At 49.5% G+C, this 24,517-nt stretch overlaps 1 protein-coding gene across 3 annotated transcripts in view; it reads left to right on the forward strand.

Annotated features, from left to right (window-relative positions):
* Window positions 1-24,517, forward strand: part of TNRC6C (trinucleotide repeat containing adaptor 6C) — a 140,639-nt gene that overhangs the window by 60,371 nt on the left and 55,751 nt on the right. The window contains exon 4 of one of the 3 annotated variants that reach the window (XM_053211721.1): window positions 4,273-4,599. The exons of 1 other annotated variant lie outside the window; for it this stretch is intronic. In XM_053211721.1, the coding sequence (XP_053067696.1) occupies window positions 4,273-4,599 (327 nt within the window). The remainder of the gene's footprint in view (window positions 1-4,272; window positions 4,600-24,517) is intronic. One more of the 3 variants, XM_053211722.1, reaches the window with a different exon arrangement.

The following is a 24,517-nucleotide window of genomic DNA, read 5'->3' on the forward strand; positions in this document are numbered from 1 at the left end:
CCCCTGTGCTCCGCCTCCTCATCCCTCCCACCCTCCTCAGGCCCTTGTCGCCCGCCCGCAGATATTTTACTGTCGCCATAGTTCTGCCTTTTGCAGAATGTCACCTAGTAGGCATCCTATAGTGCGAAGCCTTCTCAGGCCGGCTTCTTTTACTTGGCAATATGTGTGTATGATTCTCTTCAAGGTTTGGTAACTCATTTCTTTTTTTTTTTTTTTTTTTTTTTTTAAGTTTATTTCTTTTGAGAGAAAGAGAGCTTGTGCGTGACAGTGTGAGCGGGGGAGGGGCAGAGGGAGGGAGGGAGGGGGAAAGAGAGAGAGAGAGAGAGAGAGAGAAAATCCCAAGCAGGCTCCCATGTTGTCACTGCAGAACCCTACGTCTCATCCCAAGAACCAGGAGACTGTGGAGACCATGACCTAAGCAGAAATCAAGAGGCAAACTCTTAACTGACTGAGACAACCAGGCACCCCCATAGCTCATTTCCTTTAAATGCTAATTTTCCATTGTGTGGTTGTACCAGTTCGCTCATCCATCACCTATTGAAGGACATCTGGGTTGCTTCCCCTTTGGGGCAATTAGGAATAAAACTGCTCTGAACACTCCTGTGAATGTTTGTGTAGATAGAAGTTTTCCTCCTCTCATTGGGGTAAATACTTAGGAACTTCTGCTATTTTCATTGGCTAAAGACCCATGTCAGAAAAAAATACGTGTGAAGGCCCCTATGTTTAAAAATCAACCTATAATAGGTTTTATAGGTTTCTTTTCAAAAAAGGAAAGACAGAATGGATATTCATCTCCTGTGCCTTTGTGAATAATCTTCAGATCTAAATAATTATAAAAACATTCCAAGTCTGTACCAAGGCCAGGGAACTAACTAGGAGCAAAGAGGGGCCAGGCATCAGTAGAGACATTCAGTGGACTCTGAAGCAACAGTCCTCACAGACTAAAACCTTAGAGAGTCAGCTGGTCTAAACTTTTCATTTCCAGGTGAGGAAACTGAGCTCCAGGGATAGTAAACTTCTTGAGCAGGATCATACACACTATCGGGTAGCTGGCCTGAAATCCAGGGCTTTGGCGTTCCAGTTTGGCATTTTTTCCATTGCATGGTCTTTATATTCTGAATATTCTTTATATTCTGCGATTTCTACGTTGCTTTTTAACTTCAGTGTGTGTTCAAGAAAAACAGTCAAGTCCTTTAGTGTTTGTTGAGCACTTCCTGTGTGTCAGGCACCGTGCTGACATGAGATGCGGGGAGACAGGCCCAATAGTAAGCAGTCTAGAGGTGCCTGGGACGGCTCAGTCGGCTATGCACCTGACTTGATTTTGACTCAAGTCGTGATCTCACCGTTCATACGATCGAGCCCCACATCGGGCTCCACGCGGACGGTGCGGAAGCCTGCTTGGGATTCCCCCCCCCCCCTCTCTCTGCCCCTCCCCTCTCTAAATACGTGTATGTATACGTACATACTTATTTACTTAAAGAAAAAGAAACAGACAAGCTCTTGTAGTGTCCAGACGAGTCCTCCAGGCTCTGGTCAGGGCAGTAGGAACGGAAACAGGCAGATGAGCTTGATGGGCACTTAGAAGGAACATTTAAGATAAACTATGAATGTCAAGGTTTGGTGGTTGGCTCATGGTAGGTTGGGGTGGATTAAGGGAAGAACCAAGGGCGGAGCCCAGGTTTCCAGCACAGAGCCACAGGCCAAGAGCGTGATTGCAAAACTCCGAAGAAAAGTGAGTGAGGAAGCTGATGAATACCGGGAGCATGCTGAGTTTGAAGTGCCTGTAAGACCGCCAGGTGTAGATCTCTGGAAGTCACAGGGGGCTCGGATGGTGAGCACAGGGCTGATGGGTGCACACGGGGTGACCCACGATGAGTGTCTGAGCAGAGAGAGTCTGCAACAAAACCTTAAGGAAGGGCAGAAGAAGAAGCCCCCAGAGGGGAGCGGGAAGGAGTGGCCCGAGAGGCCAGCAGGAATCCAAGCGAGGACTTTGAGAGCCATGGAGGCCGAGGAGGAGGGTGTCTTCGGGTGGCCAAAGCGACCATCGCTGCAGAAGACAATGGAGAGGTGGAGAAGACAGCTCAGAACGTGGCATTGGATGTTAGCATCAAGGAAGTGCTGAATGATCGTCATTTCCGCAAAGTAGAGGGCAAGATGGGCTGGGGAAGGGCCAGCGGTGGGTGAGGAGGCAGCACGAGGAGGCTCCGACAGGCCCTCTGAGAAGTTTGGACAGAAGGGGAGGCAACAAATGGGGAGGTGGGATTGGGGCCGAGGAGGGTGGTGGTGGTCGCCGTCTTTGACAGTGGTGGAGATTTGGGACGAGGAGGAGTTCCTTGCAGAGAGCGGCCACACACACAATCCCTGGGCAACTTAGAAGTTGCACATGTGCTTTCCTCCACTCTCCACACAAACCCAAGTGGCTAGATCTCTTCTCTTGCCTACTTGTGTTTACAAAACAAAGAATCAATCAGAGGCTCACTCTTAAGCTTCGGGCCTTTGTGTTTGCTCTGGAGGGTGTCCGGGCCTTAAGACCCAAAGCACACGAAGTCCCCGAGATGGGAACCGCCGGAGGGCAGCATCTTGCAGTTGTCTCTCCAAAACCATTCGTTGTGGGATGCGCCAGTAGTCACGTACCAAGAAGGAAAAAACACTGCCAGTTGAGTGACCTGTCATCAACAGTAAGACACATCCCAGTGTAAATGCTTTTCACATCTGAAGACATTTAAGTCTTAAAATTGGTGAAATACAGTATTTGCCTCAGGTGGGAGCATCAGAAGCATGAGACGGAGAACAGTGTGATGCTCGTGTGTTTGTAGTGGCAGAAACTTGAAGGTTTTGCCTCACGGCGTTTATTTCTTCTGGAAAGTAAAGTCCGACTTCATCATCCACTACAGAGTGCAAGGTCTTTGAGTGAGTCATTGACAGCAGTGGGGCCAGGCAGACCCAGGAAATTGTAGGACGGCCAGGGAGCACTGAGGGTGTCCTCAGGGATGTAAACTCGTAATGACACCAGACTACCTGGCTGTGATCTGAGTCAGGAGTGGAGAGTGGACAGTGGCTTCATCTAGGATTAAGGGTTTGCTGGGCAGCACGACCGAAAAACAGTGGACCGAGGCCTTGTGGACACAGACGGTGCAGACGGCACAGGGCGCCGGGCGCACCCGTGGGAAGCCCCCCCCCCCCCCCCCCCCCGGTGTGGGTGGTGTAAAGGCCGACAGGAACGGCTTGTGTTCCCCGCAGTGTGGACCGGGCATCTTTTCATACTGTTACTCACACGCTTAAGATACACACCAAACTAGGTATAAACGCGTTTTGCACAAAGACATTTACAAATTATGTAGAAAAAAAAAATTTTTTTTTTTTTTTTTCAAGTAACAAGGTAAATGTAATGTCTCGGATATTAGCGTTTCAGGTTCAAGATGGGAATGACTTTTGAGGCCCAGATTCTTTGCATTTGATGCATCTGTGCTCCCTTAGGAGTGCAGGTGACTACGCAGATCTCCTTTGCATTTGGCCTGCTGGTTACTGTCAGGGTCACCACTCCGCTCCGCTCTCCCGCTCCTTGTTTCTGTTGAAATTACTGTGGAGCTTCTGTTTGTGCAACACCCAGATGGCATTTTGGCTTCCGCTTAATTCAAATGCATCATTTGCACGTTAGTCCACTTGCATTCTTTTCAAGTAAATCTTTAACGGAGTGCACTCAGTGCTGTTGATAGCTCCACCAATGCTTCAGTTATTCGGATAACGCAGGATGCGTGGGGGTGGGGGTGGGGGTGGGGGGTGGTCATCAGAATTAAAACAAAAATCCCTTAATTTTGAAAAAAACGCCAAGAGCAGTGGTTCTCAAAGAGTGGTCCCGGGACCACCAGCATCGGATCAGAGTTGCGCGGAACCTTGTCAGAAATGCAAAGTCCCCCTCCTCGCTCCACCCTGCTGAATTCCCTGGAAGGGGTGTGGGGGGCAGGTCTGGGGCCTTCATGGGCCCTGCGTGGAGTCTGACGAAGCCGAGGTGTGAGCCGCTGCTCCGGCCTAACGGGATCGCCCACGTCACAGACGAGGCACCCGGGGCCCAAAGCCTGCTGCTCCGAATTCCGGTTAGTCTGTAAGAAAACCGGGTCTCGCGCCTGACACCCTGGACTTCAGTCCAGTTCCGTTTCCTGGGCGCGACGTCGACCCTTTCCTTCTCGGTTTTTGCTTTGTCTTCCTTGGTTTGGGTTGGGGCTTCAGGAGGGCTACTAAAGTTCTGGGTTCTTTCCGTTTTGTCCTTTGCAGTGCCAGAACCTCCCAAGACCTGCTCGAGCCAGCCCCAGCCTGCCGGTACCGCCGCCAGCGTTTGCACCAGCGCCCTGCCGAGCGGCGGCAATGGCAAACGTGCGTCCGCCAGCAGCCAGCAGCCGGCTGCGCCCCGTTACCTGCCTCGCGAGGTGCCTCCACGCTTCCGCCAGCAAGAACAGAAGCAGCTGTTAAAGAGAGGCCAGCCGTTGCCTGCCGGGGCTCTGGCCAGCGTGAGCCCGACCCAGGGTGCTGGGCCCGCAGGCGTAAGCCCTCCTCCCCTCCCTGGAGCCGGAGCGCAGCAGCACCCCAGTAAGCTCCAAGCAGGTAAAATACTCAGAGGGAGGCATTCCTTTCACCTGACCACAGTGCGCCATTTCAGCCTTGCTGCCCGCTCGTCAGAGAGACGTGGTTTGGTCCCCGTTCACGGTGTACGTGTAACAGCGTGAGCCAGCCAGCTAGCCAGATGCGTTTGTATCGGACCTTAAAGTTGGGTTCTGTTTTCGCCTTCTTCTCCATATGGTTCCTCATATGTCTTGAGCTCCGTCAGCCGAGTTCGTTTCTCCCCAGAAGCCAAAGGTCTGCACGTGAGTCCCCGTAAGTCTGTGACAGCAGGTGTGGAGAAGGCCGCAGGGAGGGTCCTTCAGTAACCCTTCCTGCCCGGCCACCAGGCTGCCCCGGGGTGGGCCCGCTCTGTCGGGGGTGAGGCTCTCGAACTCGTTCAGACACTTTGAGCCAAAGCTGTCAGACCTCGGGCTCGGCCCCCGCGGCGTCCAGGGTCCCGCTCCTTGCCTGCAGTTGGACACCGGCTTTCTCTTGGCTCCGAGAGCAAGCGCCACTTGTCCGTTGGCTGTCCAGCCTTCAGACTGCTGACAGCTCTCATCGCCTCTCTCTCCTCGTCCCGCCTTCTTGACCTTACTGGTGGACTCAGACTTAAAACACTTCTTTACTGACGTTTTAGAAATTTTTGGAAGAGAGCAAAGTACATGTGCTCAATGGCCACATTTCTCGTTATTTTCTTGAATCTTTCCACTTCCAATGATTTAACGGTTGGCACTCGTTCTAGCATGGAAACCATATTTGCTGATGGCAGTGAAATTCACGTCTGTAATTAGAGAAGCAAGGAGGCTTCTTGTGCTAGATTGGAATTTAAAAGAAACATGTCACAAGTTATATTAATGTTTTCTTTCGTGTGCTGCCTTTTAACATGGAGAATAATTCCAACATGGCTTAAAAGTATCTCTAGGAGTATTTCACAAAACTCCGACGTTGTGATACATTTGAAACAAATCTTTTTAGACCACTTTGCCACGTCCCTTCAAATAGTCCCGACTCTTACCTGCTAAATTCCCGGGAGAGGGGATGTAGGTCAGTGATTGTCAGCAAAAAGCAAGGAGGAAAAGAAATGATCAAATATAGTCATTGGCCAGGAATATAGTCCCGTCTGCTTCGCCGCAAGCAATTATATAATCGAGTACCGTTCTTTCTACGCTGAAGGGTGGTCCTCTGGACAGTCTTAACACACACAGGGAGCGTGTGGCTGTCCCTAAACAGCTTGGTGTATCAATGAAGATGCTTAGTTTGAGAACCTGGACAAGAAGCGTAACACCTGCTGTCTTCAGGGCTTGTCCTGTTGCCACAGGATTCATTGGAAGTATTGCGTCCGGGTACTCTTCAAATGCCGTTGGTGCAAAAGCTGCCGCTGGTGTCTCCTTGGCTTATTTGCCTCTGCAAATACCCTTCTCCAGAAAGCTATTTCCAGTTTATTATGCTTTAGAAAAAAAGAGAAGACTCAGTAAATCCGCATTTTCTGTAAAACCGCTCAGAGCATGGAATCAGTCTGTACTCTGTCAGTAAGCTAAGAAATGGCAGCCTTATGGCTCCTGAGCAGAGGTCTTCCTTTTACACCGAGCGCATCTCTTTCCCGCCAGTTGCTGGTCCTGTAGCCAGACGAACCTTTCTGACTGGTTCGGGTCCCCTCAAAACCTGTCCTGCTTCCCCAGCTCCTGCTGCACAGGGTCTGGCTTTCCCGGGCTGCCACAGCCCTTCCCGTCTTGTCCAGTCCGTGCTGCCCCTCCTAGTCCGCGTGGCCGCTTCCCACCCTAACCAGCCCTGTGTCCGCCAGATCGCCTCTCGTCTCTTCCCTCCTTCCTTCCTGCCTGCCCAGGCCGCTGCCGCCCCGCCCCCACGAAGCCCCTTCCCAACCCCCACTCTCTCTGTTCCTCGTCTGCACGCACAGCCTCCCCTTCTGGCACACGGTGCAGCCCACATGGTTTGCTGGCTAATTGTAAGAGTCTCACCTCTCTATCAAATTGAAAGTACCCTCTAAAGAAACCTTGTTGAACATCTGGGTGGCTCAGTCGGTAAAGTGTCCGACTTCAGCTCAAGTCATGATCCCACGGTTCATGAGTTTGAGCCCCACATTGGGCTCTGCACTGACAGCACAGAGCCCGCTTGGGATTCTCTCTCTCTCTCTGTCTCTCTCTGTCTCTCTCTCTCTCTCTCTCAAAATATATAAACTTAAAAAAGTTTTTCTTTTTAAAAGAAAGCTTCTCACTTTCCTTTGGATGGAAAGAGCTCTGCACCAGGGGGAAGGCCTGGCAGCTGGCATGGGTCACACCCCCAGCTAGGACTTCATTTCCCCCCTAAAATCAGAAGTCTGAGACTCTCGGGACCTCTAGTTGCTAAGGTCCCTTCCCTTTAATCTCTGACTCAAACACTGGCTCCAGAGCGCTTGCTTGATTTTGTCAGCAGAGGCACCGCTGGCACCGTGCCCCGTGTTGCTCAGGCACCAGCACAGGGATTGGCCAGGAAGCAGCAGCAGCACGGTCAGGACACAGGCTTGCAGGCCCCGGGCCTGATAACGTTTCCAGACCTGTGACCTCCTGTGTGACTTCGACCAAGCCGCTTTCACTGCCTATTCGAGCCCTCACCTGTGACATGGGGGGACCCCTACTTCACAGGACTCTTGAGGGTGAGATATTTGCTTCACGTGCGGCACAGGGCCTTGTATACAGTAAGTGCTCCATAAGTGCAGCAAGTATGTGCCCATCTTTGAAACGCTACGATGGGGCAGCAGTCGTTTTTTAAACTCGCAAAATCTTTAAATGAGTAAATTCTGCAACAGCACAAGAAAGCTCTCTCGTCCCTCTGTGACCTGCGTACATTTTGAAATTTTAGCTGACCTTCCTAGAGATGAAGCGTTCTGTAAACTTTTCTTTTTCATGGTGCGTATTAGGCACTGAATTCATATCCAGGTGAAATCCAGAAGAGTGGCCACGTTTTCTTGGTGCATTTGAAACTTTCCTAGATACTGCTTCAAGTAAAAGTTCGTGTAACTTCTATTTTAAGTAACACGTAGATCGTCGTCGTCGTGTTTCGTTCTGGGTAAGCAGGTTTCCACTCCGCAGCCACACCTGCGTGAAAATGAAAAACGCGGTTTCACTCATTATTCCATTCCTCCAACTGTAAGTTAAGTTAAAACATAAAGAAGCTTCGGTCAGGGAACTAAGATTGAATTACCCAAGCAGGGAGTGGGTACGTGACTTATCCTTCAGATTTTAAGAGCAGACCGTTTCTCGTGAAAAGAAAAGTGGAAAGGGGTTATTTCAGCCCAGCACGTTAATTTTCAGCCCAGCACAAAAATTAATACACACATACAAGGTGTATCAGTATGTGGACCCTTCTTCCCCCAAAAGGTTTCGTGTGGGGGCACCCGGGTGACTCAGGCGGTTAAGCGTCCAACTCTTGATCTCGGCTCAGGATATGATCTCATGGTCGTGGGATCGAGCCCCGTGTCGGGCCCTGTGTTGATAGTGCAGAGCATGCTTAGGATTCTCTCTCCCTCTCTCTTACCTGTCCCCTGCTTGCGTGCGTGCATGTGCACACACAATCCCTCTCTCTCTCCCCCTCTCAAAATAGATTAAAAAAAAAAAAAAAAAAAAGGTTTAGTGTGATTGGCAAAGATTAGAGAAGGTTACATATCCCTGGAAGGAATTGGTGGACTTTGAATCACCTTTATCATAGCTCTTAGGTTTAAACAGTCACACGGTGCAAACCTGCCAGAATTCATGAGCATCCTGGTTGCCTCCCATCTGAGTGCTGCCTCCTCCATGGGGAGGGGACTGTTGCAGTCCTCGCTGGAGTAAGGGACAGTGATCGCATCCGTCCGGTACACAGAAAGGATTTACAGATACCAGTGAGCGGTGGAGGTGGAGACATGGGAGCGTTTTTGAAGAGTTGAAAGCCGAAGTCACACTTGTTTTAGCCCAGCAAGCGTAGATACATTTTCTCTACTGGTGTAGAAGGCGCTGGTAGCATATGGAGAGAGACCCAGCCTGACAGTGATTTTCTAATTCATTCGTGTCCTTTATGTTGCACTTGCTGCTGAAGAGGATATGTCAGTAGATGAGTCCAGCTCTGAAGTTTCGTTATGATTCACCTTGTAATTTACATTAATGTGTCACACTTGTTCATATGGAAAAATCGCAATGCCAGTTTTTGCCGTATTTTGACAAACCGATACACTGGCTTCGTCCTTTTTCACTGTCTCTTTCCTTTTGTTCCTCCCTCCGAATGCTTAGGCAGCAGTCCCACACGGCCGTTTGTATGCCTCTGACAAGGGAGAAGAGGCTGACCTTCCAGAGTTTCTTCTAGCGTTAAGTCATCGAGCAAAACACGTATTGAATGCCTACTAAGTATAGGGAGGCCCAGGTGGGGTGGGGTGCCCGGTCGGAGATAACGGCGGGATGTCACACGCGCAATAACCCAGACTGAGGATGGGCGCCCGCCAAGGAAGGCTTTCTGATGGAGGCGACACAAGCTGAGTTTGGGATTTGTCGGGAAGGCGATAGAGCAGCCTGCGCGCGGGGAGAGCCTCGTTGGGTAATGAAGGTGGTTCCGTGCGGCGGGGGGCAGCGTGCCGGGGTCAGCAAGAGGAGACAGGGCTGGAAAGGTGACTGCCAGGGAGTATAGCAATAAACTAGCAAACTTATGTGATGACCCAGTCCCATCAAATCCACATTCAGAGCTGTCCCAGCACATGACTTTTCGGACTTGATAGACTGATTTGGAAGTTCATCTAGGAGAGTAAACGTACATAAATAGAAAAGCCAAGAAATTCTTTTTTTTTTTTTTTTTAATGTTTTCATTTCTTTTTGAGAGAGAGAGAGAAGAGAGGGGTAGACAGAGAGAGAAAGAGAGAGACAGAGGATCTGGAGCGGGCTCTGTGCTGACAGCAGAGAGCCCGATGCAGGGCTCGAACTCACAAACCATGAGTTCATGACCTGAGGCCAAGTCGGATGCTTAACCGACTGAGCCATCCAGGTGCCCCCAAGAACATTTTTTAAAAGAATAATGAACCACCCAGTAGAGCTAATGATGCCCTAGTAATTGATTACAACTGTGTGTGGCTGGGGCAAGACAAAACAAACGAACAGAGGCGATGCAGTGGAGAGACTGCGGACAGACACGTGCATGCGTGGAGACCGAGGTGAGCATGACGTGGCCTTACAGACTCCTGGGAAACGGTGGCCCCGGTCAACGGAGCGCTAGAAAGCCACACGCAAAACGCACGGGAGAACCATCAGAGGCGACACAGGAGAATATTTCCACATCGTGGCCTGAAGGTTTGTGTCAAGCAAGAAGCCGTGCAAAGAAAGGCCGACAAAGTTACGTATAAAAAAGTTACAGATTTTTGTACGAACCCGTAAATAAAACCTGGGAGGAAATACCAAGCGTTCCCATAAATCGACGAGGAAAAAAACCAGTTCGGTAGGCGAGTGGGCAGAGATTGTTGGCCGGCAGATCATAAAGCTACTACAAGTGAGTCCTAAGCATTGAGAGATAATGTTACGTGTGGCCACGGGAAACATAAACGAAGATGAAAACAACAGGGCGACATCGTTCTTCAGGTACCAAGTTGCCAGAACTTGACAATCTATTGTAGTCACTGTGGCACCGGAGATTGAGGGAGCGCTCACTGTTTGCCGGATCCAAGTGCTTTCCACGTATTAGCTTGTTTATTAGTCTTCGCAGCGAGACTCCGGAACCGCCACACCCGGCAGGTGGAAGCGTGGGGAGGGGCAGTGGGCAGCTGGCCGCAGGTGGGGATGTGAACTGGTGCGGCCTCTGGGGAGGGCAGCTGGGGAGAACTGGTAAACACGCTAGGTGGCCCTGTCCCCTGACCCAGCGGTTCTAACTAGGAATGCATCTGTTCGCCGGCCCCGTCTCTGTTGGCTCGGCGCCCATCACCTGCCCAGTGGCCCGATCTGGTGGTCGGTGAGCGGCAGTCAAGAGGCAGTACGGACAAAGACCCCTTGGAACAGTTACACGTGTAGGGGACATTATGAACCTTCCAGAGGCAGACGCCGTGCTTTGCCATGTGGAGATAAAGAATGACCTGTGTTCAAGAACCAGCCGAGCTTTTGCTGGGTCTCCCTCCAGTCCTCCGTCGTGGGCGGTTTCCACAGAGATACAAGTTGCCGGGCTGGAGAGGGGCTCCTGCAAAACGAGACGAGACGGAGAAGCCAGGGTTCCCCAGCCTTGGTTCCGGGTTCCCTCTTTAAACAGCATGTGTCCTGAAATAAAACATTGGCCTTCTAAAAAAATAATGGGGGGGGGGGGATGGACTTTTTAATTCATGTATTAATTTGGAGGGGAGCTCATTTAGCCATTGGCAAAAGTTGTAACTGGTAAGATGAGTGGTAGTAGATAAATGCAGTGATTCACACCATCCAGGTTCCAGAAAGATGTCATTTTGTCATGTGGTTTTCTAGGCAGACTATGTTTTTGCAAGTCTGCCACATAACTGTAGCTCGAGACACTTGAGAGCTTGAAAAAAAAAGTCTTTTTCATTGTGCTAAAGGCAGAACAATGTATTGTTTTGGTGGCTGCTTTGTACACTTATAAACAGAGGCTTTGATTAATATGCAGTAGGGTAGTGTTTGCTACTTAGATCTTTTTTAGATAGAGGCAGGAAAGTAATTAAGAAGTTGGACCCTTGCCAGTTTACATATGGGACTCGTTTAGAATATTATCGCCAGTGTTGGTATGCCAAATGTTTCAGGGTTGTTTAGAGAAAGCGGGAAGGAGGAAGGAACGGAAAACAAAGGCACTATGAAAGAACAGCGTTTATTTGCACGCGGCCAGTAGGCGCTAGGCCTTATTCTTCTGGCTGCCTTTCAAAACAACAGAAGAGGGGCCCCCGGTGGTGCGCCCCGTAGTAGCCGTAGCCGGTCCTCAAGTGCAAACGTTGGGTGACAATCGAAAGAATTTAAAGAGGAAGGAAGATCGGTTTAGTGTCAGCTGCAATTAGATAATCAGAGCTTTCAAATCCCTCGGTGGGTGCCTCCCCCCTCGTGGCAGGGGATGAATCGGGTACCTCCCGGCGCGGAAAGGGCGCGGAAAGGGCATCGCCGGCCCCCGGCCCCGCGGGCGCCCGCAGGTTGCCCGGCCGCAGGCCTGCGCGGGAGGGTCCCGGCGGCGCGCGGCCGACATGGTGGAGCCGCGCGCCCCCGCCGGCTCGCGAGGCAGCGTCTCCGGGCCCGGGCGGGCCGCGCCTGCAGGTACCCCCCCCCCCCCCCGCCGGCGGCGCTCGGCGCGAGCGAGCGGGTAGAGCGGGGAGGCGAGCGGCGCGGCTCTGCGCCCGGGCCCCGAGTGGATAAAATGGCGTCGTGGCCACCCGCTGCGCCACCTGGGCCGTGGCCGTGCTGCGGGGGCGGGGGCGGAGGGCTCCCGCGGCTCTCTCCCCAGCGCTGCCGGCTCCCTCCCCCGAGCTGCTGAGCGCCCAGCGGCCTGCCCTGGGGCCTGCCGCGCCGATAGGTCCCTAACCTGCCCCCAAGCCATTTCTTTGCAGAAAGCACAGGCCCAAAAGCTGAGTGTTGTGGACACTTGGACTGTTGTTCTCAGTAAACCTTTTACTCTGTTCTGCATTTCATAATTCCTTGTATTTGTGGAAGCTGACAGATGAAATGTTTAGAGTTGTGCCCCGAGATGGAATTGTCGATTCAGAGCGCTTTCTCCACGACATCCTGGCGCACGGGAAAGGCGGTGGGAGGGGAGGCGGCTCTGGTTGTCAAAAGCTGAGCGTGGTTGTTCCGTTCATCCCGCTCCTGGAAGGACGAGTGGCAGGCGCCGTGTGTTATCAGTCAGCATTAGGAAACATTTTCAGCTATGGAGAGCGTTCGGAATTCCTTTCTATAATGTATGGTTTGCTGTTTGATCGTTTCAGTCCCGGGGGCTTTGGGGGTGAAGAACGAGCAGCGGGCTGTTTGTCAGTGGCTCAGTGCTAGTGCTGATGAAGCGTTCTGCACGTTGCTGGGTGAACCGTGTCGGCGCTTCCCTATCTGATGAATTTGATCCCTCATTAGGATGTTGCTTACTCCAGCTGCTGGAAGTTCTGAGTTAAATTCTTGAAGATCTTATGTGTGTGGGGTAACATTTTGGAATTTTTTTAAAAAAGGAGGCTTTTCTCTTTAAATCATGCTATTGTGTAACCCGTTTTAATTTAATCACTTAAGGCAGTTACGTTACTTAGATTTTTATAGAGACATGTATTTTTAGAATGTTAACGGCAGAAGAAAAGAGATTTTAACGTGATAGACAAACTTCATTCGATTTTTCTTTTTACAGCTCTTTTGGGAGAACTAGTTTGATAGAATGGTAGAGTGAGAGGGGGCACTAGATGCAGGGTTCAGTTCAGCCCTTACTGCTTGTTAGCCGAAACAGCTTTTCCAAGTGTGAGCTCTCTGAAACAGAGGTTTCCCCGTCTCTGAGGTGGACATTATTTGTTAAGGTTCAGTTAATTCAGTGTGTGTGGAGATGCTTGCAATTTCAAAGTGCTATGTGCTGTCTTATGGCTGTGACAACTCTGTACTCTCTCTCAGACTTATGATCGCAGGCATGGTAGCCTTCCAGAGCCCCTGGGCGATGCAGGAGAGTCTAGAATACCTGTAAGAGAATACGGTCTCGCTTCGCTTCACAGCTCTCATTCATTTCAAAATCCCGCTCCTAGGAAGTCAGTCACTTCACAAATTCTTCTTTGCATAATTCTCTCTGTGAACTTTGGTTTATGAGAAGCATGTTATTCAAATATTGTTGAAGTCAGAAAGTTTTCTTAGGAAGAGTGGTGTGCCTTCAACATAAAGAGAATGACGGCCTTTTTACATTTTCATTTTTGGAATAAATTATCAGAATATGTTGTGGGGGCACCTGGGTGGCTCAGTCGGTTGAGCGGTGGACTCTTGATTTCGGCTCAGGTCATGATCCCAGGGTTGTGGGATGGGGCCGCATGTAGGGCTCCGTGCTGAGCATGGAACCAGCTTAAGATTCTCTCTCTCGCTCCTCTAACCCCACCCCCGCTTGTGCACACACTTTCTCTCTCTCTGTCTCTCTCTAAAAAACTGAAAGAGAAAAAGAGTGCGTGGCAGCAGCGCTGGAGGTGGCAGGCTAGTGATAAAGACCGTGGCCGTGGTGACGGCAGGAGGACAGGGAGGGGAGACACAGTTAGGGATCCCTGGGACAGAGCTGCTCAAACTGTGCTCCTCAGAGGCCCACAGATTTCAGAGGCATCCTCGTGGGGAAGGGACAGCGGCGAGTGAGTCTGGCCTGATTTTCCAAAGTGGCTCAGGGCGTCGCACCTCGTGTGTTGGCGATGTTAGCTCTCCTGCTTGTGTCTGGGCGCTTGTGCTGTCTTTAGCGCTGCACTAAGAAGGCTGCGGTGCGTGGTGTTTTCAAAACAAGTCTTTAGTTGAAAACCGTAACCGTGGCGTTAAAATCATAACTTTTTGCTTTTTAGTTTTTGAGACCTTTCGGGCTTCTGAACACGTTTTTATGTTCGAACTGTTGGTGTTTTTTAACATTGAAGCAATAGGACATGATTCTCCTCGTAAAACTTCTTGAGCAGGGGGAAAAAAATGAGGAAACAAGATACAAGTGGAATAAGGAAAATAAGGGAAAAGTAGCGAAGGAATGGAGCCTGTGTGTCCTGTGCCTGCCTCTGTCACGGCACAAGGTCCTCTTCTTGAAGACACCAGGTCCGTTCACCTGAGGAGTCCCTGTAAGCCCATCAGGTGGGCCTGGGAAGCAGGTGTGCTCAGCTAGACGTGTCTGTCTAAGGGAGCAGTGGCTGAGGACACTGTGATGGGGGTTGCACGCAGACAGGTGTGATACGGGGCCCTGCCCTATACAGAGAGACGTTTGAAAGAACGCTCCCAGGATGGGGCGCCTGGGTGGCTCAGCCGGTTAAGCGTCCGACTTTGGCTCGGGTCACGATCTCGCAGTTCGTGGGTTCGAGCCCCGCGTCGGGCTCTGTGCTGACCACTGGGAGCCTGGAGCCTGCTGCGGATTCTGCGTCTCCCTCCCTCTCTGCTCCTCCCCTGCTCACACCGTGTCTTTCTGTCTCTCTCAAAAACAAGTAAACGTTAAAAAAAATCTTTTAGGGGCACCTGGGTGGCTTAGTCTGTTAACCTTCGGACTTGGGCTCAGGTCATGATCTCGTGGTTCGTGAGTTCAAGCCCCGTGTTGGGCCTGTGCTGACAGCTCAGAGCCTGGAGCCTGCTTCGGATTCTGTGTCTCCCTCTCTCTCTGCCCCTCCCCAGCTCTTGCTCTCTCTCTCTCATAAATAAATAAACATCAAAAAAAAAATTTTTTTTAATCTTTTAAAAAATAAGAACACTCCTAGGGCACTGGGAATGTACCAGAACTGGGAGCATCAAGGAATAGGGCCAAAAAATCAGAAGCGTAGCCCTACAGCATAGAGGGATTGTTACTACTTATCCTTAACTTCTTGGTTTTTATGTGTTTAATGTAAATCGTGCCCACAAAAGTACTTTTCTTAGATAAATACTTATATTAGTTTGGAGATCTGAAAGTTTAATTACAATGAAAAACATCATAATAATTGTCCCTTTCGTTTTGTTCCTTATCCACCGTTTTCATTACAACTAAAGACGTTTAAATAGAAACTATTTGTAGCAGCCTACGTAGTAAGTAATAACACCATTGATAACGAGTAGCACGTTAACTTGTTAGCCTCCTCTTCGGCCCCTCCAAGAGCTGCGTGTGTAAAGACCGCCGGTCTTTGCAGTGTTGGGGACAAAGGCCCTCGCTGCGAGTGGATGCAGGCTTTTCGGGCAGCGCTGGGGACCGAGCAGGCCCTCTCCTTTGTCCTCTCCGTGCGGGAGTGCAGGGCGTGCGCCGTTCTCTGGAACACTCTTCAAAGTCGCTTCTGAGACATCTCTTCACCTGCTTTCATCTCTCCCTTCCTCGTGCTCTTCTCCCCCGGCCTTCTCACTCTTTTCTGCCCCTTCCCGCTGTTCATGCCTGGTTCTGGAACGTTCGGCTCACCTCTGAGTCGCGAGCACTTGTCTCCTGGCGTGTGCCACCTGCGGACGTGTTCTCGCTGTTGAGGAAGAGGATACTGCTCAGGGACGGCGCCTGTTAGATGCGGCTCCCACTCGGCTGGGCTGTTGGGGAGGCTGACGGGCATGGAGAGGAGACAGGAGTGGCTCTGGTGGCCTTTTAAAGAGCTAGATAAAGCACCGGCAGCGTTGCCCCCGTCCACGCGGAGACAGAGGGGACAAGGACACGCCCTGTGCTGATGAGCTGAACCACGCACATCTGAGCTCCTGGCTGATTTCTCCCCGGACTTTGGGGCGGATCTGCCTGGATGTCTCGCGAGCGCCCCAGACTCCCTGCTGAGTCTGCACCGTCATCTCCCTTCCTCCTCCCCCTTCTCAGAACTGCTCTTACTCCAGTGCTCCCGAGCTCAGCGCCCAAACCCCAGATCTGGGCTTCACTCTTGAGTCCTCCTGTCCCGCTCCCCACATGTCCAGTCTTTCTGTAGGTCCTGTTAACTCTGCCAGCTAAATATCACTCCCTGTCCCCATCTCCCACGGCAAGGCCCTCAGGTTAGATTATCGTTACTGTCTTAGCCTCAGCTACGGCCACCAAAGTGGAGGATGGAGAAAAATTAGCATTTGGTTTTATTTTTTAGCATAGAAGGTAAGGAAGAAATCCCAGTGTTCTAGTTCTAATATTTGCTCTACAGCCTGACGCGTGTGTCCTCTACCGACGATCCAGGCCTGGGTCCCAGGTCTCACACGTGTGGTGGGTGTGGGCGGGGTGGGGTCTCACCTGCCGGAAGGGGCCGTCTCAGGGCCGCGGTCGTTCCTTCTTGCACTCCGGGTTTTGAGCCAGGTCAGCTCATGTGGGCTCGGTGAGGTTTCCATAGACCTGACGCCCCAAACAGGGCCGTCTCAGCAGTGCTGCCTCGGGAAACAGGGCCCAGGGCACCACCTTTGGTGCCGAACAGACTCCCGGCCCTCTCCTGGCAGAGTGGCTGGCATTCTGAAACTCACATGTCTTTGACAAGAGGCTGCGCGTTCCCAACTTGCTGATGTGCAGCAAACGAGAACTCTTGTTTATTTTTGATATAAAAAGTACAGGAGGAACGCGTTACTAATCTTTACTCTGTGGGTTAACGTTGGGCTTTCTGTTGGCCATCCTGCGTGGGTCTCGCTTCCCACATGTGCTCATTTATTTGTTTTGTTGGAGCAGCATTCGGAAGTAAACTGCAGGCATCACGGCCCTTCAATGGCTGCTGTGTACAGAGATGCTCTCTTCTACAGCCACAGTGTAATGATAGATTTAGGCATAACTTTAACTTTGGCATAATCCCATTAGCTAGTGTACCTGAATTTAATACACTTGAATTTCACCAATTGTCCCCATAATGCCCTTTATAGCAGTTGAACTCTGTGTATTTTTTTAAGTTTTATTTTATTTATTTCGTAATCTCTGTGCCCAGTGTGGGGCTCGAACTCACAACCCCAGGATGAAGAATCTCACGATCCACCGACTGAGCCGGCCACGCAGCCCTGTCTGTGTCTGTTGATGCCACTTCCTTGAATGGAAAGTAAAATGAGAGGGTTCGCTACTTCAGAATTGTTTCTGATAGTAAAACGATATAGCTCGGTGTGATGTTTAGTCCCGGCTTTTTTTTTTTTTTTTTTTTTTTTTTTTAATGAGAAAGTGAGAGACCATGCAAGCTGGGAGAGGGGCGGAGGGAGGGAGGGAGAAAGAGACAGAGAGAGACAGAGACAGAGAAAGAGAAAGAGAAAGAAAAAGAGAATCTCAAGCAGGTTCCATGCTCTTCGTGGAAGTTGGACACTCAGGGCACCTGGGTGCCTCGGCCGGTTACGCGTCCCAACTCTTGATTTTGGCGCAGGTCATGATCTTGCAGTTCATGAGACCGAGGTCCATCCACATCAGGCTCTGCACTGACCATGTGGAGTCTGCTTGGGACTCTCCCACCACCACCTCCCCCCTGAAAATAAATAAACAAGCTTTTTCCAAGAAAGTTAAAAAAAAAAAAAAAAGAGTCGGATGCTCAACCAACTGAGCCACCCAGAGACCCCTTTAGTTTTTTTATGTATTTATTTCTGCATTCGTAATTTTCAGAGAAATACCTAGAACCTGCCCTTGGAAACACAAGAATACCTTCTGTTTACTTTTTAAGTACTTTTTATGTACTTTCGGTCTCCACGTACTGCCACTGAATTAATTTTTGGAGACCTAGTTTATTCTGATGTTGTTGAAGGACCAAGAAGTAAGAAACGGAAGAGCCCCTGAACTAGAAGAAAGGAGGAGGAGGGAGGAGCAGTGTGCCCAGTGATGGCAGGCCAGACGTGAAATGTCAGCAGCTGCGGCTGAAACCGACATGGGGACGGGAGGTGTGCCAGGCCACAAGGTGCCCCAGAGCCCGCAGCTTGTCTGGGACCCAGGGGGACCCGGGGGGAGACCCTACAGGCGGCGGGGCGGTGGGGGAGGGCATACACGGCCCAGCAGTTTGCTTTGTTTTAAGTAGAACGGTGTTGCCCCAGACTTCTTCACTCCAGGACCCACCTTTGAAGGAAACTATGTGTCCGTTGTAGATGTCTACATTTGATCTTAGCCAAAAGGCCGAGAGGCGATCGATCGATCGTTGTAGATTTCTAATGTCAGTTACAACTTTTTGTAAATGTAAACTTTTTCACTGCTAATTGTAATCGTGTCAGATGCTCTGCCGAACACGGGAGGAAAAAACTTGGGCCGTCCTTGTCTTGTCAGAATCTACAGCCTAGAGGGAGAGACAGGCTGTCACACGGATGGATAACGCACACCAAGATGTACGCTCCATGAGAGAAGGAGCTTGTCTGTCTGGTTTAGCACTGTGTCCCCAGCATGATGCCCGCACGTAGGAGGCGCTCCGAGATAGTTCTCATCTAAATCAGGGCTTGGCAAGCGCGGCCCGCAAGCCAAATCTAGCCTGCCACCTGCTTTTGTAAATAAAGTTTTGTTGGGACACGGCCATACTCCTTCATTTACGTATTATCCACGGCGGCTTTTGCCACCCCGGTGACAGAGCGGAGTGGTTGTTTCAGAGGCCATATGGCCCACAGGGCCTAAAATATTTACTCTTTGGCCCTTCACAGAAAATGTTTGCCAGGCCCTGGTCTAAACGAATGAAAAGGAAAGCAGACTGTCAAGTTTAATGTGTCCGAGGGCCCCAGCGGCAAGGGAAGAACGCTTCTCGGCTGAGATGTCTGCGGAGCTGAGATGGGCGAGAAGAGGAGGCCTGGAGTCCGGGTCGGGGGCAGCTGCTAGCGAGGCCCTGCCCGTGGGGAGCAGAGCGCGGGTGGAGTCTGGTGGACCTGGCTTGAGCACAGAGGAGGGGAAGGGACGGTGTGAGATGGAGTCCCGAGAGACAACCAAGCCCGGTGGGTGACCCTCAGACTTGGGTCTTTACGTTAGGAGCCCTTTGAAGTGTTGCAGCGCGCAGTCGCGATGTGCTGGGTGTCCGTCTGGAAAGAACATGTGGTGTGGGGCTCCCTGCAGAGGAGCAGGGTGGCTTCGGGGGGCGGGGGGGCTCCTGGGGCGCTGTGACCCTAACCCAGTCGAGAAGTGGGGAGCTCGGCCAGGGGACGTTCGCAGGGAGGTTTTGTTTCTCTCTCTCTTTTGTTTAAGTTTTAATTTATTTATTTATTTTACGTAATCTCTGTACCCAACATGGGGCTCAAACTCACCACCCTGAGATCATTTTTAAGTGGAAGTTTCTAGAGATACTCACATCTAAACTCACAGGCATGACTTGATTGACTTGATCCTGCCCATCTGCTGTCTCATATGTCGGGCATGTCCGTAGAAGTGACTTTCCTTCCTGCCAGGACTGCCCTGCTCCTGCTTTTCTGGAGCTCTTTGCCTCAGACCCTGGGAAGGAACGAACGTCAGCGGGGGCCTTATTGTCACGGCGGTCATCTCTTCCCAAGATGGCCGTACTGACAGAGACAGCCGGCTGCCCCCGCGCCTCTGATACCCCGGCTGCACCTCGGTGCAGTTATCAGCCTTTTTTAGCCTAATGACTGGGGGTACTTCAAACTTTGAGATGTTTTCATTTTTGTTAATGAAAAGAATTATTTTTCTCACATGGTCATCTCCTTGAATCCAGCGTTAGCCTTTGGTCCTTGGCCCTTTGTTGGTGTTGGAAAGCTCTAAAGACAAAGAACTATCTGTGAAAGTACAGAATTTAAGTATTTGTCAGCCCTGGCCTCTTCCTGCCTCATAGAGAAGTTTATAAATTGCCTTTTCTTACAGAGTGTTAGCACATGTAAAGATCTGCATTTGTTTATTTTTCTCATAAGCGGTAACGGTGCCCCTATATTTTATCATCTCCTAATGTCTCAAATGTTCTGGCTCATTTTTGTGTTCATATTTATTATTTACAGTTTCATATTTTGATTATAAATATTTATAGCAAATTCCAAAACAAAATCATCTGAGCAACAGGATGGCATATGTTGGAATTGTTCTACGGTATTTACTGAAAATGCACTGGGTTTTGTGGTGTTTTCTTGCCAGACCGTGTAGCGTTTTGTCTTTGACTCTGTTTATTTTAAACAGAATAAGTAAGTTCGACTCTAAAAATATCCATTAGGATGGCTGTTTTTCCAACAGAAGGGAACAAGTGTTGTCAAGGATGTGGAGCAAATGGAACCCTGTGTCTTGCTGTTAGAAATGCTTAAAATGGTGCAGCCACTATGGGACACAGTGTGGCATTGCCTCAAGAAATTAAACATGGATTTACCCCGTGACCCCGCTGTCCCACTTCTGCGTGTGTACCCAAAAGAATTGAAAAGAGGGACTGGAACAGGTATTCGTCCACTCGTATTTATAGCAGCATTTTTCACCGAAGCCAAAAGGTAGAAACAACCCAGACCGTCCCTGGACGGATGAGTCGGTAAACACGATGTGGCGTATGCATACAGTGGAGCGTGGGTCAGCCTTAAAGAGGAAGGAAATTCTCGGGGCTCCTGGGGGGCTCAGTCGGTTAAGCGTCCGACTTCGGCTCACGTCATGATCTCATGGTTCCTGAGTTCAAGCCCTGCATCAGGCTCTATGCTGACAGCTCGGAGCCTGGAGCCTGCCTCCCTCTCTCTCTCTGCCCCTCCCCCGCTCACATTCTGTCTCTCTCTGTCTCTCTCTCTCAAAGATAAACGTTAAAGGAAAAAGGAAGGACATTGGGACACCTGCTACAACACAAATGAACCCGGAAAACATGCTGACTGAAATCAGCCAGACCAAAAGGACAAAGATTGCACGAATTCCATTTATAGGAAGTTCGTGGGATAGTCAGAGGCCCAGAGTGTGAAAGTCGAGTGGTGGTGACCAGAGCCTGGGGGCTGGGGGGGCGGGGCGGAAGGAGGAGCTGGTGTGGAACAGGTATACACTCCAGTGTGCTGATGCTTGTGCGGCGTGAATGTGCTTCAAGCCACCTCACTGTATACTCGAAAAGGGCGGAGATGGGAAATGTCTGTTTCACCACAAAAAATCTTTGCTTAAGATTGAATATGCCACACACGTCGCTTGCAACTTGTGTGTGTGTGTGTGTGTGTGTGTGTGTGTGTGTGTGTGTGTAGTATTTGTCAGTTCCAGAAATCGTCCAGTTTGGAGTTGAGAACCCTAGGGTTTATGTGGTCTGTCATCGTCTTTGTGGAGTGAAGGGACTTCACATTGTTGGGGTCACTTGCGCCTTTAGCTGGAACTCAGGTTCGCTACTCGACGCGTATGCTTTGGTTTGTCCAGGAAACCTTTATTGGTCGCCTGCCACGTGGCAGGCATGATGCCTCTAAAACTCAAAAGATACATCCGTGTCCTCGAGGAACTCACCTCCGGAATTAGACGTAACTCAGTGACCAGATTGGTGTTTTCATCACACTAAATCTCTTTGCATGCGTAAAGTTAGAACAGTTTTCGAACAGTAGAGGTTCGATCTTTTAATTGCATTCCTACTGTCTTAATAACAGTGGCCGCTCATCTTGGGTACCTTTTGGGATTCCAGCTATGTCACTTTTGTTATCACAATTAAGCATTTAATTTTTTGTTTTGTTTTGTTTTTATTTAGAAGGAGAGGGGACGTGCACACATACGCAGGGGAGGGGTAGAGGCAGAGTCTTAAGCAGGCTCCGCCATCAGCATGGAACAAGACGCAGGGCTCGATCCCACAACCCTGGGACCATGCGTGACCTGAGCTGAAACCGAGGGTCGGACACTGAACCGACTGAGCCACCCAGGCGCCCCTCAGCATTTAATTTTTTTTTTTTTTAACATTTGCAGTAGAAGAAAGTGTACAGAAAATGATACAACTATCTACAATACAGAGTTAACATAATCTTTTGCCGTGTTTGCTTCAGATCTCTGTTTTAGAAATGTTCCGGACGTTGCTCGATCCCATTCTCGTCTCTGCCGAAGGGAATCAGTCCTCATGTTTTTGTGTAAAATGACCAGAGTGTAAAATGGTGTCTCTTGGTGTTCAAGTGCGTTTCTTAATGATTGATGAGATTGGTTATTATTTCATGTTTTAGCAGCTATCGCGGGCATCCTCTAAATTGCGTCTTCCTTTTCCCATTTTTGTTGGGTTGTTGTCTTTTTCTTACTGAGTTTAGGAGTTCTTTATCCTGATAATCATCGTTTATCTGTTCTCTCTTCTTCCTGTCTGTGGCTCGTTTTTTAGCTTCCTTTGTATGATATCTTCTGTCATACAAGTGTTTTTAATATTAACTAGTCAGATTTATCAACTCTTTAAGAAGATGAATGCCCCAGGTCATGGCGACAGCTTTCTGTATTTACTTATTGAGCTTAAAAAAGTTTCACTGGGGCTCCTGGGTGGCTCAGTCGGATAAGCCTCTGACTCTTGATTTCGGCTCCGGTCACGATCTCATAGTTTGTGAGATCGAGACCTATATCAGGCTCTATGCTGACAGCGCGAAGCCTGCTTGGGATTCCTTCTCTCCTTCTCTCTCTGCTCCTTCCCCACTCGTGCACATGTGCGTGCTCTCCCCCTCTCTCCCTCTGTCTCTCTCTTTCTCTCTCTCTCTCTCTCTCTCAAAATAAATAAACATCTTTTAAAAAGTTTTACTTTTCGTAATTAGGTCTTTAATCCATCTAGAACTTATTTTAGTATATGAAACAAGGCAGGGATCTACTTTTATGTTTTCCATATGGCTCGCCACTTGTCCCAACAGCATTTGTTAGCTAGGCCTTCCTTTTTCCACTGGCCTGTGATGCTGTCCTTCGTACCCTCAAGGATGCAAACACCTTTTTCAAACCTGATGTATAACTGTGTGTGAGTCCATCAGATTGGGAGGTGAGCAGTAATCAGAAAGCATTTTGCCCAAACCCTCTGGACCATTAAGAGAGAACGGACTCTTACACTGTGACCTGTTACGGGATAGAAATGATAATACGATGTATCCAGAAGGTACTCCAGGTCTCGGAAGGGACACACTGGAAGCCAGGTTGTTTCTGTCCTGGCTTCTAGGTGTGGGTTGCAGTGAGGGCTAGCCTGGTCAGGAGGGGAGTGGTCTGCCTCCTGGTATATCCTGTCCCCGAAGGAAGCAGGACTGATGGGAGTGAACAGTGGGGGATTTGTTGATAATGAGCGATAATCCCCGTTTTTTAACTTGGTCTTATTTTCTGTGTTCAATGACAAGAGGCTCATTCATTTCTTTAAATTAGTTATTACAAAAGCTGGTTTTTGTAGCACACACAAAACCCGTGGGGGAAATTGTCACAAACCAGGGTTGCAAAGGGGCTCCTGGGTGGCTCAGTCGGTTGTGTCCGACTCTTGATATCGACTCTGGTCATGATCTCACAGTTTGTGAGATCAAGCCCCGCGTTGGGCTCTGTGCTGACAGCTCGGAGCCTGCCTGGGATTCTCACTCTGCCTCTCTCTCTCTCTGCCCCTCCCACACTCACTCACTCTCTCTCAAAATAAAGAAATAAACATTTTTTTAAAATAGCTTAAATTCATCACCTCCCAGTTAAATCAGACACCAAAACCTTTCTCTTTTCTTTTTTTTTTTTTAAGGTTGAAGTTGTCTCTAGGGTGTTCTTTGTGGCTGTAGTGATCATTCTTTGCACTCTCTCCTTTTCTTTTAGCTTCATTAAATTTTAAGGGGGAAGCCCAGTTTTACTGCCTAGGAGTAAGTTTTTTCTTACTAAAAAATTGAAGAAAACATAATGATGAAAAGATTGTAAAAGAGAAGAACTATTTATTGCAATTATCTGTCATACTATTTGAAGAAACTGTCAAAGATTTCTAAGTTGTGTGAGTTGTATGTATAAGTTAAATTAATTTTTTATATTAATTTTATTTACTTTTGAGTGATACATACGTACATACATCAGTTTTTTTTTTAATGCTAATTTATTTTTGAGAGAGAGCGAGCACAAGTGGGGCAGGGACAGAGAGAGAGAGAGAGGGAGACCCAGAATCTAAAGCAGGCTCCAAGCTCTGAGCTGTCAGATGTTTAACGGACTGAGCTACCCAGGTGCCCCGAGTGATACGTACTTGCAATGCAGTCTGCTGGAAAATCCGTTGGAGTAGAAGTTGGATTGCAATGTTAGAAATACTCGAATAACTAGGAAATAAAATGCAGATACCAAATGGTGGATTCTTTAAAAGCATTTCACCTTGGGGCACCTGGGTGGCTCAGTCGGCTAAGCGTCCGACTTCGGCTCAGGTCATGGTCTCATGATTCGTGAGTTCCAGCCCCGCATCGGGCTCTGGGCTGACAGCTCAGAGCCTGGAGCCTGCTTTGGATTCTGTGTCTCCCTCTCTCTCTGCCCTTACTTTACACGCGTGCTCATTCTCTCCCTCTCTCTCAAAAATAAACATTAAAAAAAACTTTTTAAATAAATGAAAGTA

Source organism: Acinonyx jubatus, chromosome E1 (assembly GCF_027475565.1).
Source record: "Acinonyx jubatus isolate Ajub_Pintada_27869175 chromosome E1, VMU_Ajub_asm_v1.0, whole genome shotgun sequence".
NCBI classification, from domain to species: domain Eukaryota; kingdom Metazoa; phylum Chordata; class Mammalia; order Carnivora; family Felidae; genus Acinonyx; species Acinonyx jubatus.